Below are 15232 nucleotides of genomic sequence, written 5' to 3'. Positions count from 1 at the left end.
TCTCAGGTGAGGCCTCCTCTCGGACCCCTGGGCCAAGAAGAAGGGGGGGGCCTCTTTGCTCCCTGTTGCTACTTCCTCACCATCCTGCCCCCTCCCCTACAAAACACTCCAGCTCTAAGCTCCCGATGCGCACGGAAGGAAGTTCTGGACGTATCCCCAGTCCTCAGATTTCTGATCCTGGCTCACTTTCTCCAGCACACACCTGTCGCACTTCTTGGTGATTTCACTGTCCATAGGACCATCCCTCCAACTCCTGGCCTGCCCCCCCCCCCATTACCATCTTGCTCTTCATCTGACTGCGGCCTGCTCCACAGTCCCCCCAGACTTCATTATCCTAAACAACCATTTCCACTCCAATTCCAGTTTCCAAGGTCACACCCAACTTTCCAGCTCACTCCTTCTAGTGCCCTGATTCCAAGCATCTTTCCCCAAGGAGACCCCCCACCCTCTGGTGCAGTCTCTCTCCTCTCCTGCAGCTTCACCGTCAGCGTCAGACTCAGCCCCCACGCGGCCCCTTGGCTCCCTCTTTTTGCCACACTTTTCCGGCAAAATCGATGGTGATTAAAGTGGCTGAAAAAATAACCCTAAGGGCCTCCCCTGGTGGCGCAGCGGTTGAGCGCTGGGCTGTGAGGCTGCCTGCAGCCTCTGCAGCGCCGGTTCATTCCCCGGCCGCTGGCGAGGGTCCCACAAAAAAAAAAAAAAAATACCACCTAAAACTGCAGGTGGCCTCCCTCAAAACTGCACCTTCTATATCAGTGGAGTCAAAGGCTGCTAGAAAATAAGCCTCCAGAAGCCTCCTCCTCTCTAGGTGGGAACTCACCCTCCACTCTGTAAAAAACGACAAAAGTGGAGTCACTTTCGCTGGGAGCCCGAGGAGGCGTCCCGCAGGAGCACCCTGTCCGTCCCGACGCCTTGAACTGCGCCCAAAAACCTCCAGACGGTGCGAGCCTGCAATTGTCTGAGCCACAAGTGATTGAGAAATCGCTGTGGTCACAAGGGCTGAAGACTGTGGACTTTATCTGAGCCAGGATCAGCAACCCCGCGGGGAAGCCAAGAGTGACTAAAGCTACCGGCACCAACACAAATTCTTTTTCTTTCAATTCATGTGATTTTCCTCTTTCCTGGCTTATAAAAACCTCTTGTTTTCCCCCTAGAGCCAGGACCCATTTTAGGTTTCCCCCGACTCAGCTACCCCCAAATGCAATTCGGTGCCAGTCCCCGATCAGCATGTCTTGTTGGCCTGGAAAGTTGCTGTTCTCTCAATAAAACCTGCGCCACCTCTTCTCCCTTCAGCCCTTTTGGTGGACCTTGGTTCCGATTCCACCACCCCGACAGGAGAGATGTGGTCTGACTGCCCCCAGCTCCTGCCCCCACACATGTGTTCCCCCCATGTCCCCTCTGCCATCAGCTTCACGCCTGTGGCCTCGCCTGGCCCCAGCCTGACCCTCCCCCATGGCCTGGGGGTCATCCTGTCTCTCCTGCTGGAGAACAGCGCCCAGTGTCTCCACGATGGCCCCATTCCGTGACTCAGGAAAAGCACCCACCACCCCCTGGCCCCACAGTGGACCCAGTTTTGGGGTGGCACAGCCCATGTGTCTGCTGCCACAATCCCCACCCCCATGGCCGGCACTTCCCCATTCTTCACCCAGTCACTCCGGTCAACCACACAAACACAAAACCAACCTCCCTCCCTCTGCCCCTCACCCCCAAAAAAACCCCTTGCCTCTCTGGAGCTTCTGCATCCCAGGCCTAGTCTCCGCTTTCAGTGCCTGCTCCACCGCTGCTGGCCTCCAGGCCACCTTCCCGCCCAGCACAGGCCTCCCGGGCGCTCTGCGGATGAAGTGATGAGGAGCCCAGCTGTGTCTGCCGGCTCGGGGCTGGTCTGCACCTTCTCCCTGCAAGGACGGAGTCCAGGCGTTGCCAGGACAGAGTCTCGGCCTTGAAGGAAGATGGCCGAGGCCTGCTCTCGGTTACCCGGCTGTCCCCTACCCACCTGCCCCTCCTGCCTGCTCACCTGCTCCACACTCACCCTCCCACCCAGGTGCGCACTCGGCTCAGGCCCGCCTCCCGGGGCTTGCTCCTGACTAGGACCACCCCTGCCCCCCACTCCCACCCCTGTCCGCCCTCCGCAGCTACACCCCCGTGCCTGGCTGGTTCGGGGCAGCAGGACCTCGCTCCTTCTTCCACCAAAAGAACTTGCGGTCAGTTTTCCTGCCCTCACATGGTGGTGACCTTCGTCCAGTGAGGTTCACCCCAGGGGGCCGGGGCGGGACGGCTAACGGCCCAGGCGGGCGGGGAGGGGCGCGGAAGGTCCACGAGCTCGTCCACCCGGGTCCGGCCGCGCTCTCCAGGGCGCGCGCCCACTGCCCGCCCGCGCGCGCGCGCTCCACAGGGCGCGGGGAGTGGGTGCACCTGCTGGCGGGGCACCGCGTCTTCTGCAAACTTCTCACACCTGAGTGAAACCATCGCCCTTCGGAATTCCCCGGACGGGCCAGAACCCACCCGCCCACTCAGCTCAGGGCTGTGGCCGGGGCCCCGAACCACGCCTCCGGGCATTTCCAGCCCGCCATACCGTGGCCCCCTGTGCCCCGCCTTCGCTGGGCGCCCTTTGTGTTTTCGCCTTTCTCAACACCCCCTGGAAGAGGAAAGAACCCTAGATCGAGAGTCAGAAGACCTGGGATCAAAAACTTGGGTCAAAAATCGGTCAGGAGCCTCCCTGGTGGCGCAAGGGGTTAAGACGCAACCTATGAAGCGATGCGCAGCCTCTGTAGCGCGAGTTCGATCCCCAGCCAGGGAGCTGACCCACATGGCGCGGCAGACCTCTCCTGTCTCCCCGCCGCTCTCCTCAGCAGTGCATTTCAGCAGATCCACCTGTTCTGCTCCCCACTCTGTCTCTGGGGAATCAATCCTCTCATCCCCACACCTCTGGCCTGTACCCCAGCTCTTGTATGCATAAATAAATAAATCTTAAAAAAAAATAGGTCGGTTGCAGGGTGACCTTGAGCACGGTCCTGATGTCTCTGAACTTCAGGCTCCTCACCTGTAAAAGGGGGTGGGGACCTCGACTCTGCTGCCTCCCCAGAATTGATGTGAGAGTCAGCGGAACCACCCATAAATGCCATGAAACATTTCAACTTGAAGGCAGTTTTTGAGGAAGCAGGTGATTATTCTTTTCTTCTTAAGTCTCTGCATTTAATCTCTGCAAAACCTGGTGGGTTGAAACCTTCATCATTTAGGTCTGGCCTCTCCTTACCGCTAATAATACTTTTCACTTTAAAGTCAGGTTGGCCTGATATTAACGAAGCTTGACCAGCTCTAGGTGGCCTCTTATTTGCCTGGCGTGGCCTTCCCCTGCATGGCTCCTGTGCCATATATAGGAGGCATTTCTTTTATAAACACAACATGGCTGGAAATTTTTCAAAAATCACTTATAAATGTATGATTGTGGCATATAGATATAGCCCCTCTTACTTTTGTGCTTACTAATGGTCAACCTTTATTTTTTTTCCTCCTTTTTTTTTAAAAGATTTATTTATTTATTTATACAAGCACTGGGTAGTCAGAAGCGCGGGAGGGTGAGAGAATTCACCAGAGCCAGAGCGGGGAACAGACAGGCAAACTGACAAAATACACTGCTGAGGGGAGCAGCGGGAGGCAGGAGAGGTCTGAGCGCCATGTGGGACCCTCACCCGGCGGCCGGGGATTGAACCGGCACTGCAGAGGCTGCGGGCAGCTTCACAACCCAGTGCTCAACCGCTGCACCACCAGGGAGGCCTTTCTTCCTTTTCTAGGATGGATCGAGGTTTTCTTTTTTCTCACCCCCTCCCACCTTCTTGGAAATTACTATTGGAAAGTCCATTTTATTTCTAGCCTTTCAGCAGTTACCCTAGGACATTTTAATATGCATATTTAACAAAGTCTAAAGTTTCTCTTGTATTTACCATACTTCTAGACACATAAAAAAATAAAGGACTTTATAACACTTGACTCAGATCAGCTCCTCTGACATAAATGATTTTCCTCTTGAACACTAAACCACGTTTACTAGTTCCTTTTTGCACGCCAGATATTTCTTATGGAAAAATTTCCTACTTCCACAAAAAGATTCTTTAAATGGTTGAGTATTGAAGGTCTGTGGGTGGTAAACTCTATTATGATTTCACTGAATATGTTTTTATTTAATCTCTATTCCTGAAAGATAACTCACTAGTGCACAATGTTAGGTGGACGGTTATGTTTCTCACCAGGGTGATTATTCCTCTGTCACTTGACTTCTATTGCTACGGTTGAGACATATATAATTGTTATTGCTTTGGGGACGCTCTCTTTTCTACCTGGATGCTTTGGGGGTGCTAAATGTTCTGCAGTTTTCATTTCACCATTCGTTCTACAACTTTATTATAAAGCATTTACTGGGTGCTGACACTGTCCTAGGTGCCGAAGACACACCAGTGTGCGAACAAAGGTCCCTTGTGATGGCTTCTTATTTATTCTTTGGGGGGTTTGTTTGGCTTCCTGAATCTGAGGTTTGATGTCTTTCAAATTTGGAAAATTCTCTGCCATTCTTCCTTTGAATGTTGCCTCTCTCCCTTTGGCATCCTCAGGAGACATAAATTGATGTCAGACCATTTCACTCCAGCCTTTGTTTCTTAATCTCTTATATTTTCTGCCCCTTTTTGATACTGAGTAATTCTTTCAAATCCACTGTCAAGGCCACGATTCTCTTGTTTGCTGTGTCTGTTCTCTGAAGCAGCCTACCCTTTGACTCTCCAAATTCAAATCACTGTATTTCCTTTGTAGTTCTAATTGTTTCCTTTTAAACACTCCGGGGCATCCCAGCCTCCACGGTCCAGCCCTAAAATCAAGGTGTCTCCGTGTGTCCTTGTCCAAGTCTCCCTTTCCCAGGCTGTGTCCCCAGTTGTGAAATGAGGAGACTCCAAAAGATCACTTTTCATACATTGGAGTGGTGGTCGGGGGGAGGTGGGGGTGGGCTCCATCAGGCTGTTTTATACACTGAGTAGGATTTCCTTTGAATGAAGCATGTGAAATAAAATGGGCTTCTCAACCCTCTGGACAAAGGAACTGCTCAGCCCCCTTCAAGTTCGAATCTGTGATCTGAGCTTAGAACGTCAATGTGATCGTGTTTTACAGCCACCGCTGACTCTATTGATAATCTCTGGACTGATAGGTGTGCACACAGGCACCCAACCAACTGGAGAATCGAACCCTCGGAGTCCTGCTTTTGCCAGTGAGCAGCACCTCTGTCTTACTTTCTGACACATTCTCAGAAAACATTTGGAAACTTGTAGAAAGCACTCGATGAATGTGCATAGGAATAATAGTAATTGAATGGATGGAGGGGTAGTCAGACAGACTGGTGATGCCATTCAGGCCATGATACCCCAAAATACTGCTCTGTGGCCTATGGGATATCCTCAGCTGAAGCAGGAAGGTCACCCTGACCTCCCTCTTTGCCCTTTTCCCCTGAAACAAGTCATAAAACTCCAGTGAAAGATCCCCTCTCTGCACTACAAGGAAGACAGACATTCTTCTCACCAGAGATAAGGAATTTATGGTGGAGAAACCTGCATAAATAAACCTTATTAAGCTAACGCTTATCTTCCTGGTTACTTCTTCACCAATTACTACCTCCAGCCCAAATACCTTTGTCTTATCAACTCTTCAACACTGATCATTTCTTTGTTTGAAAGGTGTAAAGCTTCCTGTTCTGGTCTTCCTTCCCTTGTGAAGTCTCCTATACATACAAACATTCAAGAAAATGTATATGCTGGGGGAGAAAGGGAGAAAACAATAATGAATTTAAAACAAGAAATGTATATGATTTCCTTGTGTTAATCTTTGTCAGTTTATCATCCAGACCCAACCAGGGACCCTAAGGGTATTGGGGAAAACCTTCCCTCTCTTACACTGGTTCCCCCCTCCTCTAAATAACAAACCCGATAACAAAGGGAATGAGATCTAGCATTTATTACGTAGGCATTTTCAGCCTTTTCTCATTGCTGAGTGAGGCACTGTGATCATCCCCACTTTCTAGAAGTGGAAGCTGAGGCTTAGTGACGTGAAGAAACTGCTCAGTCACAGGATGCTGTTGGGACTTGAGCCAAGGCTCGCTGGCTCTGGGAGGCTGTGAGTGCAGCAGTTTCCAGGCCTTCCCTTGGGGGACCCGAGAATGGGCCTGAGGTGGGGATCCTGCAGGTAGTACTGGCTCTGGGCCAGTTCTGACCCACAGAAGGCAGTGATCTCCCTGGAGCTGTTTCTCTGGCTTCCTCATCCTGAGGCTCAACTTTGTAAAAACAAGACAAAGAGGATTTGCAAGTTAGACAAGTGACTTCAGCACTCTCCATCAGGAGACCAGAGGCAGGAGGCATTTGCTTCCTGTGGTGGAGTTTCTAAAACGTCAGACACCAGCCACTATAATAGAGACTGTTTTTTGAGTCCCTACAGAAATTGGCCTTGTTAAAAGGACACAGCAGTGAGAGAGTCTGGCTGGAAAGTCTTATTACCTCGAGGGTGGCTGATCGGAGTCTGGGACCTGGCCTTGCTCTGAACCTGGCTTCCTGCCGTCCTCTCCCCGGTGAGGGGACGCCCCAGCCCCCAGCTGCTCAGGCCTGGGCCCTTATCACCTTGGATTCCTCTCCTCCCCCCACACCCAGTCCTTCAGCAAACCCCACTGCTCTGCCTTCAAAACACATGCAGCCTGCCCTGCATGGAGAGGTGGCCCTGGGCCTGGAACATTCCTCAAGAGAGATAAAGATGGCCTCCCTGGTGGCGCAGCGGTTGAGCGCTGGGTTGCAAATCTGCCCGCAGCCTCTGCAGCGCCGGTTCCATCCCTGGCTGCTCCCCGGCCACCGGAGGAGGGTCCCGCATGGCGCGCAGACCTCTCCTGCCGCCCGCTGCTCCCCTCAGCAGTGTCCTTCGGTCCTTCTGCCTGCTCTGCTCCCCGCTCTGGCTCTGGTGAATTCTCTCACCCTCCCGCGCTTCTGACTGTACCCAGTGCTTGTATAAATAAATAAATAAATCTTAAAAAAAAAAAAGGAGAGAGATAAAGAGCCCACCCTGGCCTGTGCAAGCTGGTTACTTCTTACTTCGTGTGGCAATCTCTCTCCTGGGCCAGGTGCAAAGTGAATTTCTTTGTTCTGCTCAGGCACACGCTTGGTGTGGCACCTGTCCCACCCATGTGGTCACTGCTCTGTCTGTGCTCCCACTGCAGCTGTTAGCTGCCAGGGGAGACCCACTGGCCACGGGCAGTGATGCCCACTTGGAGCTGTTCTCACTGTCCCTTCTTGGCTGACGTTCAGTGTTGTCCACCCAGCGTTTGGTTTGTGTGGTTTTTCCCTGGCACCTCTACTACCAAGGCACGGCAGGCAGAAGTGTCTGGGGCCCGCCCCCAGGGCTAACCGCACAGGGTTCTTCTTGACGGGACCACTGTCACCCACACTCCCCATCTCTGCCAAGTTGTCCTTTTGGTTTCCTTCCAGAACGTAAGTCAGACCATGTTCACCTGTGCCCAAGGCCCCCCATCTTGCTCAGTAAAGGCCAAAGTCCTTGCAGTGACCTACTAGCCCAGTGCCACCCAGCGCCCCCTGCCTTCCTGACCTCATCTCCTTCCCTCCAGTGGGACAGGCCTGCTTAGGGCTTCCTATGAGAGTCCCCTTCTAGAATCTCCCCTGTGCAATGGAATCTCTGGGGTTCTAGGGGTGTTTTCCCACTCAGGCATCACCAGTATCTGGGGCATGGGGTATAGTTGCCCAGTGCCCACAGGCTCCCACTGCTGGCCACGTGAATGTTGTAAGCTCATGCTCTGTGGGTCAGGTGGCCCGATGGAGGAAATGGCCCCAGCAGGTCCTGGGCGCTTCTGGTGCCTTCTCCGCACAGGGCAGTCCTGGGGCTGCTTTGCCTGCAGTCAGGAAGCTGGAGTAGCAGTTTCAGTCACTGTCCCCCACTATCGGGGGAGGTGATCCAAAGTACATGGCCACCTGCTGACCCCAGAGCTGGACCCTGGCCATGGGAGGCTCCCCACCCCCTCCCCTTGGAATGTGCTTTCCCTACTTGAGGAAATGCCTTGTGATGGGTGGTGTGGTGTGCAGTGACCGCAGACGTGACTGGGCAGAGAAAGCCTCTGCAAACTCCCCCAGACCTGGTGGGGAGGGGTGGCGGTGGGTGCGCAAAACCTGTCTCGCCCAAGACAAAGCCTCTTAAGTTCCCTTGGTTACTAAACCGTCACCTACCAGTGTGAAGAGGTCTGCCTTTTTCTTCAGTGCTTCCGTGTGCAACCTCCTGGTCTCAAATTTTACCTGGGAAGTCCTGAGGTTGTACCCCAACATCCACCCCCAGAGGTCTTCTTGGCTAAAAGATCGAGAAAGTCCCCTTCACTGGCTTTGCACCAAGTCATGCGCTTCATCTCAGGGCTGCTTCTGGGGCAGCCCACCCGAGGCAGGAGCCGTGCTCCTAAAGATTGGTGAGGCCTGGGGCTGACGAGCAGGGTCTCTGAATGGCCCACCTGTTGGACTCAGGCTGTTCTCCGTGCCCACCCGCCTCCCCCTTCCCTTTGGGAAACTGACATGTTCACAGCACGGATGCAGAAGCACATGCTGCCAGCCCCCTGAGTGCCAGGAGCTGGTATAGGCCAGAGAACTAGGAATGAGCTTTCGTCTCAGTCCCCTAAGGCCCCAGCCCATGGACCAGAAGGTCACAATCATGAGCTGGACCTGTGTCCTTCTAGTCCATGCTTTTGTTTTACTAATTATACATCCAAGAATGATAAACGGTATTTCTGTGAGGTTTTAAAATCCACACTGCAGCTTCCTGCAGTACACGCCATTCTCAATCTCTTCATATTTGGGGGGCTAATGTTGCTGCAGCATTCCAGACAATGCCAGCTCCAGGGCTTATGTATCCCATCTGACAGTGAGGCTGTTCCTGTTTTCCCGCACTGCAGCCACTTAGCACCCCTCAGGCCCAGAGTGGGAGTTCCCACCCCTACAGCTCATGTTCCTTCTTTGGGGGCTCTGGCCACCTGGTGCCCAAGATCAGACTCTGGACCACTGCAGCCCCAGCCCTTGTCCAGGCTGGTGGGTACTCAGCCTCTCTGGGCACATGGATACACAACAGTGGGGACTGAACTCTAGGCCTTGACCTCTCGGTGCCCATGAGAAGCCAGGGTGGCCAGGGAAGCCCAGGCACCTGGGGCCCAGTGGTTAATACCCCAGCCTGGGTCTCTCCTGACCCAGCATCCTTTGCTTGCTCCAACAATTACTTCGCCAGCAACTTCTGCCATCATCCAGGGAGCCTCCCGCAGGCCAGGCTCTTTACACTAAGTTTGTATCACCTCCGGGCAGGTATTATCCCTTTTCTAGAAGACATTGGGGTGAGAGAGGCGAAGCTGCCCAAGGGCACACAGGTAAGTGACAGAGCAGGATTCCAAACAATCACGTCAGCTGGCTCAGGCTGGGCTGGAGCTGGTTGCCGGGCCTGCCCCGTGGGTCAAACGGAAGCTCCTGCTTCCTCCAATCACAAAGCAGGCGGCTCAGCCCAGGCTCCCAGGGGTTCCCAGCAGCTCTCTTGGCGGGAGTCAGGTCCAGGCCCCAGCCCCAAGGGGAAGGGATTCATGGCTCCAAACACAGCCCTACACAGAATCCCCAACTTTAATGCAGGGCTCAGAAGGGCAGCGGGAGGCCTGGTGGGTCTCAGGTGCTGTCTCTACTGCCTGCCTCCAGCCCGGGGCTTCCCAGGAAGCCTGGGGACTTCACTCCTGGGGCCAAGACCCAAAGTTCTTGGAGGGTCTGGCTGGCGAGGCCATTACTGGCCCTGAGGGGCCGCACCCTGCTGGGCTCAGGTGTGACTCAGCCGGGGCCTGCACAGAGCAGCTAAGGGTGGAGGGGAGGAAAGGGACTCTGGTTCCCAGCCCATTTCCAGCAGGACACCCAGGAAGGCAGACAGGCTTCGGGGAGCTTTGGACAGGAGTGTGATGGGGCTCGAATGAGGCAAGCCTGAGATGGGGCGTGGTGGACACAGTCTGTGTTAGGTTCGAGAAAGGGGGGGTCAGGAGCACCCCTACAATCATGTCCAGGGCACACAAGTGGCTGGGGCCTCCTCCACAGTTCGTCAATGTGGCCCCTGGGCTGGAGCCAGGAAGCAGGGCAGCTTCAGTACCCTTGGGGGGCACGATGATCCTTGCCCTCCAGTCCTGCAAAGGGGTCTGCAGGAGCCTCTGGAGAATCAATCCTCTGGTAGGCACTGTGCTCCTGGGTGGGTCCGAGGAAACCTGGAGGGTGGGGAGTGAAGGGAAAGGAAGGGTGAGGAGTCGGGAAGGTAGCACTGTGAATGTGCCCCCTCCCCGCTGCCAGGAAGGGCAGAGCTGGCATCTGGGGATACTGTTCACTCAGTCCTCCCAGGATCCTTACAGGGCAGGTATTTTATTGTCCCCAATTTACAGAGGAGAGGGCTGGAGAGGAACTGGCTTCCCTGAGGTTATATCCGGGAGCTGAGGACACCAGCTTCAAACCCAGGCTCCACCCCAAAGCCAGGCTCTTGGCCTCCTAGCCCCGGCGCTGCAGCAGCAGCACGTGCTGGGAACATGGGCAGGGGCACTGGCCCTGGCCCACAGGCTGTCCTTGGGCTCCTATTCCAGGCAAACTGGACACTGTGGTACTATATCCAGAAGGCCCATGGCCCAGAGGGCTGGGGCCTGGGGTACAAGGCGGGCGCTGGGGCTGCAAGCGCCCACACTCCTCTGTCCCAGCTCCAGGCGGCACCCTCCTGAACATTGGTGTCTAACCCTGAGCACCGCTAAGGACTCCAGGCCTCAGGGACCTCACCTGCCCGACGGAAGGAAAGTTGGGGGGGCCCCCTCACACAGCAGCAGGTGCCTGCAGGATTGCAGTCCACCAGGCTAGGTGAGGCCTAGCTTCCCCCCAGGTAGGTCAGTGCCTGGGCTTTCCTGGGTCACCCTGGCTGGTCCCTGGCACCGAGAGGTCAAGGCCTAGAGCTCAGCCCCCACCATTCTGTGTCCACCTGTCCAAACAAGCCGAGGCCCCACCATGCTAGGCAGGGCCTGGGGCTGTAGTAGCAAAGTCTGGAGCCTGATCTTGGGGAACAGGCTCTGTCAGGCCAGAGCCCCAAAAGAAGGGACATGGGCTACAGGGAAGGGCCTCCCGCTCTGGGCCCAAGGAAAGGGACAGCAGGGACTGCCCGAAGCTCAGAGCTCTCTCTGGGTGGTTCCCGGGGTCCAGGCCAGAATCACCTGTTCCTAGGACACCCAGACCCCACGTGGCAGGAGAGGGGGGCTTCAAGAAGGGGATGATGGGATCTGAGAGGAGAAGCTGCCCTTCGGGTGTTGGCAGACTGCTGGAGTGGCCCTGACTGAATCACATGCCCATCTGGGCCTGTGCTTGGGCTGAGGGCGGCCCAGCTGGTGCCCTCAGCTCTGCTCGAAGCCCGACGCCAGGGGCCGCTCACACAGATGGGGCAGCCAGGGACACTGGGCTCCTGCAGCAGAGACAGGAAGATTGCACTCGGCACCCATCTTGTGCCGCTCCCTGCGTGAGCCTCGTCCCACAGGGCAGGGCCGCGGGTCAGGCAGGGTGAGGGCAGGGAAGAGACAGGGACGCGGCAGGGCCAGCGCCAGGCTGGTAAGCAGAGTCGGGAGCTGGCCAGCCGTGCGGCCTCACCGGTGCGGAACGGGAGCTCACCCCCGCGCTCCCGGTACATGTGGTAGACGAGGCAGCAGGAGAAGGGCTTGAGCAGCAGGCTGAGGATGGCCATGCCGGCGCTGAAGCGCCCGGTGTCCGAGAGGCTGGACCGTGGGTAGAAGATGCTGATGTGGACGATGTCCAGGAAGATGGTGGTCGCCAAGCCACCCAGAAACTGCAAAACAGGCCAGCGCAGGTGGGACCCTGAGTCATCAGCCCACGGGGGCACTGACTCCCCATTCCATCCCCATGCTCCTCCCTCCACAGATGCCAGACCGGAACCTCCACTTGCGCCTGCTGTGTCCTGAGGGTTTGTTGGGAAAAGGACCAAGCAAGGTGGCAGGGCCATGGGTGAGACACCTGGCTGGGGACAGCGAGGCTGTGAGTGGGGGCGCAGGGGCCCACGTCTGTTGGCTCCACCAGCGCTGCCCCCCAAACCCATCTCTGTCACCCTGGAGGCCACAATGGGCTCCAGAGCCTCTGATTTGGAAGTTCTCAGAGTTCTCCCCATCGGTCCCATCACCAAGGGAATCCCTCTGTCACCCTGAGAGGCCCCGCCTTGACCCCAGCAGCTGTGTTGGTGCTCACAGCCCAGGGGGAAGAGTGGGCCTTGGAAGCTCCCCCATAGGAGAGTTCAGCCGGGCCATGTTCACTCTGACCTCAGCAAGTAGTGGAGTCCACCTGCCACGTTCTCCCCCCAAAACAGAGGGCCCGGGAGGGTTACTGGGTGTCTGCACAAGAGAGGAGGCCCTCAGGGATAGGCAGTTGGGGACCCCACCCCGTGCCTTTCTCGTGCAGGACAAGAGCAGACGCTGGGCAAGCTGAGCCAGGCCAGCAGAGAAGCCGTCCAGGCTGGGGAACACACATGGGGCCCGTGGCCTGGGGTGCTTATTTGTAAGGCTTTAGACGATTTTAATAAATGGGGGCACAAGGAAGAGAGAAGACTGGGATGGGTGAGGGGAAACACCCCGAAGCCAGCTCCCAGCGCTGCCCTCCCTCCAGCTCACCATGCTGATGGCGTCGACAGAGTCCCGCTGAGCGATGGCCCACACGCCCAAGGCCAGGATGGTGAAGTTGGCCCAGGCATAGGGGCCCGAGAACACCATGCAGCCCCTGCAGGAAGAGGCACTGAGCACAGGGGGGGCCACCGCCCTCAAGCTCCTGGGCGGCCAGGCCCTTCTGGGAAGTGGCCACGGCACCTGCTCTTCCCCACCAGGCTCTGCACCAGAAACACCAGCAGGTCCCACGGGCTCTGCCTCCCAGACCGACCCAGAATCTGGCCATGTCCCTCCAGGTCCAAACCATCGTCCTCTCCCCCCAGGATTTACCACCACAGCCGCTCCCCACTGGTCTCCGCCCCTCCCTCCACTGCCCCCTCCAGGTCAGTCCCTGAACAGCACCGCAGCCCGGGGACCTGCCTGTGACAGCCCCAGGCTCAGCTCCAGCCACTGTCCTTCGACAGTGCTCAGCCCAGTTTGTCATTTGAGTCTCATTTCAAATGCTAACTCCTTCCCTGAACCCCCCCAATTTTAATACCACCCCCACTTTTTAACACAATGCCCACCCCATTTTATTTTTCAAGGTACTGCCACTGACAGGTTTACTTGCTTGTCAACCTAAGGAAAATTGTAGTTAACACAGGGCCCTTACGGGCTGGCATGGTTCCAAGTGTGTTAAACTAACATATTTACCTGCTTTTGTGGTAACAACTCTAGGAAGGAGGCACTGACATTACCCTCATTTTGCAGAAAAGGAAACTGAGGCACAGAAAAGTTAAGCAACTTGCCAAAAGCCACACAGCTACATGGCAAGCTGGGAGAGGAGCCCAGGCAGCTTGGCTCAGGAGGCCATGGCTTGACCTACCATCCCCATTGGGCCCCAGCAGAAGGGGGACTCCATATTTGTAAACAGCATTCATGCAAATGTACCATATGGAAAACAGGTGCTAGGCAGGGAAGTGGAGCACACTCAGGCTCAATAGTCTTTGAATAAATAATCCTCTCTTTCCATTTTACGAAAGCCGGGGCCCCAGCCCAGACTCGCCAACTCAGAATCCTGGGTTGTATGGCTAAGAAATTTTGGCCGGGCTCCCAAGATCATTAACTACGATGGTCACTCTACACCATTTGCCACTGTTTTGCACGTACACTGCTTCAAAGTCTGCAAAATGCATGTGTGAGCTCAAAGGTTCCCAGTCCTGGCTCGGCAGGGGAATGTCCCCGGAAGCTCCGAAGACAGAACAGTAATGAGGAGAGCCAACCCTGCAAGCCTGAAGCCTCCCTCTCTGCCTCCCGCTGCTACCTCCTCCCTCACAGCTCCGGAGAGTGAGCTGGCCTTGAGCCCATTGTTCAGGTGGAAACTGAGGCCCTGGGGGGTGGAGCTGCTTGCCCAAGGGGACCTGGCTGGAACATGGCAGAGCCAGGACCTGGCCAGGGTCCATCTGTCTCCTGAGCCGCCGTCTCTGGGCCGGGGGTGTGACGGAGAGTGAGGATCGGCCCCTAAGCATCCACCTGGCCCAGGTGTCTCAGCTTCAACCTGCACCTACTTCTGAGTCACGGAGGAGACCGAGGACCCCTCAGCCCAGAGGCTGGCACCCAGTTACCTCCAACAAACACGAGTGGTCACTGCAGTTCCCAAAGCCATGCCTTCACTTTCCAAAGGCCTTACCAGTATTTCTTTCACAGATTGCAATTTACAGATGAGAAAATGACTCGGGGGGGTTGAAGTGACTCACCCCGGATCACAGACACATGGAGTTCTGCCCGTGTCTACCCCACGCTGCCGGGGGAGCCCAGCAAGATAGCTGCCTGGCTTCAGCGCCTCGGAACTCCCAGATGCAAAGGTCTTGGGGAGGAAGCAGAGTTACCCCAAGTCTCAGAGTGGCTCAGGCAGTGTCTGAAGAAGGAGCTGTGCTCTGGCACGGTCTGGGGCTGGCCACCCCCCTGGGATGAAGGCCTGGAGCTCCTGGGAGGCAGTGATGGCAAAGGCCTCTGGGAACTGCCCGCCCTTCTCATACCTTGAGATGTGGGACACTGACTGATGACATTCACAAAACTGGCCAGGAGACCCTTGGCCAGGGCCTTAGAGACATGAGGACACAGAGCCCCGGCGGCAGGTGGACACAGGCTGTGGAGACTTGAGGACGAGAGACAGAGGAGGCAGTGCACACAGACCCTGGTGCCCGCTGAGTCACTTACCAGGTCGTCAGCAGCCAGTGAACCAGGAGGATCGCCTGCGCCACAAAAAAAGAGGGGAGTGTGGAGAAGAGATCTGTGAATGTGACTGCTGTGGGGTGGGAGAGAAGCTTCTGGAGTCTGAAAATATAGGAGGCCCTGCCTTGTACCTGAGGCCTCACTAATGTTAGTTCTTGGCCCGGCGGCAGTGAGCGGCCTCAGAGTAGAGAAGGAACAAGAGCCCAGGCCAGGCTGGGGGAGCTGCCACTTTACCCCCTCATGTTTCCAAAAGCTGGGGGGCTCCTCTGGGGAACCTGGACATCTGCTATGGAATCAGAGATGACTCCA

General features: G+C 56.0%; 1 protein-coding gene across 1 annotated transcript; it reads right to left on the bottom strand.

Annotated features, from left to right (window-relative positions):
• Window positions 1-10166: 10166 nt before the first annotated feature.
• Window positions 10167-12779, bottom strand: AGTRAP (angiotensin II receptor associated protein; the record flags this gene model as incomplete). Its single annotated transcript, XM_084241852.1, has 3 exons — window positions 12719-12779; window positions 11691-11886; window positions 10167-10285 (listed from the first exon to the last, which is right to left on the bottom strand). The coding sequence occupies exons 1-3, from the start codon at window positions 12719-12721 to the stop codon at window positions 10167-10169; spliced, it is 318 nt and encodes a 105-aa protein (XP_084097978.1). The 5' UTR covers window positions 12722-12779.
• Between the last annotated feature and the right edge of the window lie 2453 nt (window positions 12780-15232).

Source organism: Talpa europaea, assembly GCF_964194135.1.
Source record: "Talpa europaea genome assembly, chromosome: 9".
Lineage (NCBI taxonomy): Eukaryota > Metazoa > Chordata > Mammalia > Eulipotyphla > Talpidae > Talpa > Talpa europaea.
This window is presented reverse-complemented; position numbering and strand designations above follow the sequence as displayed.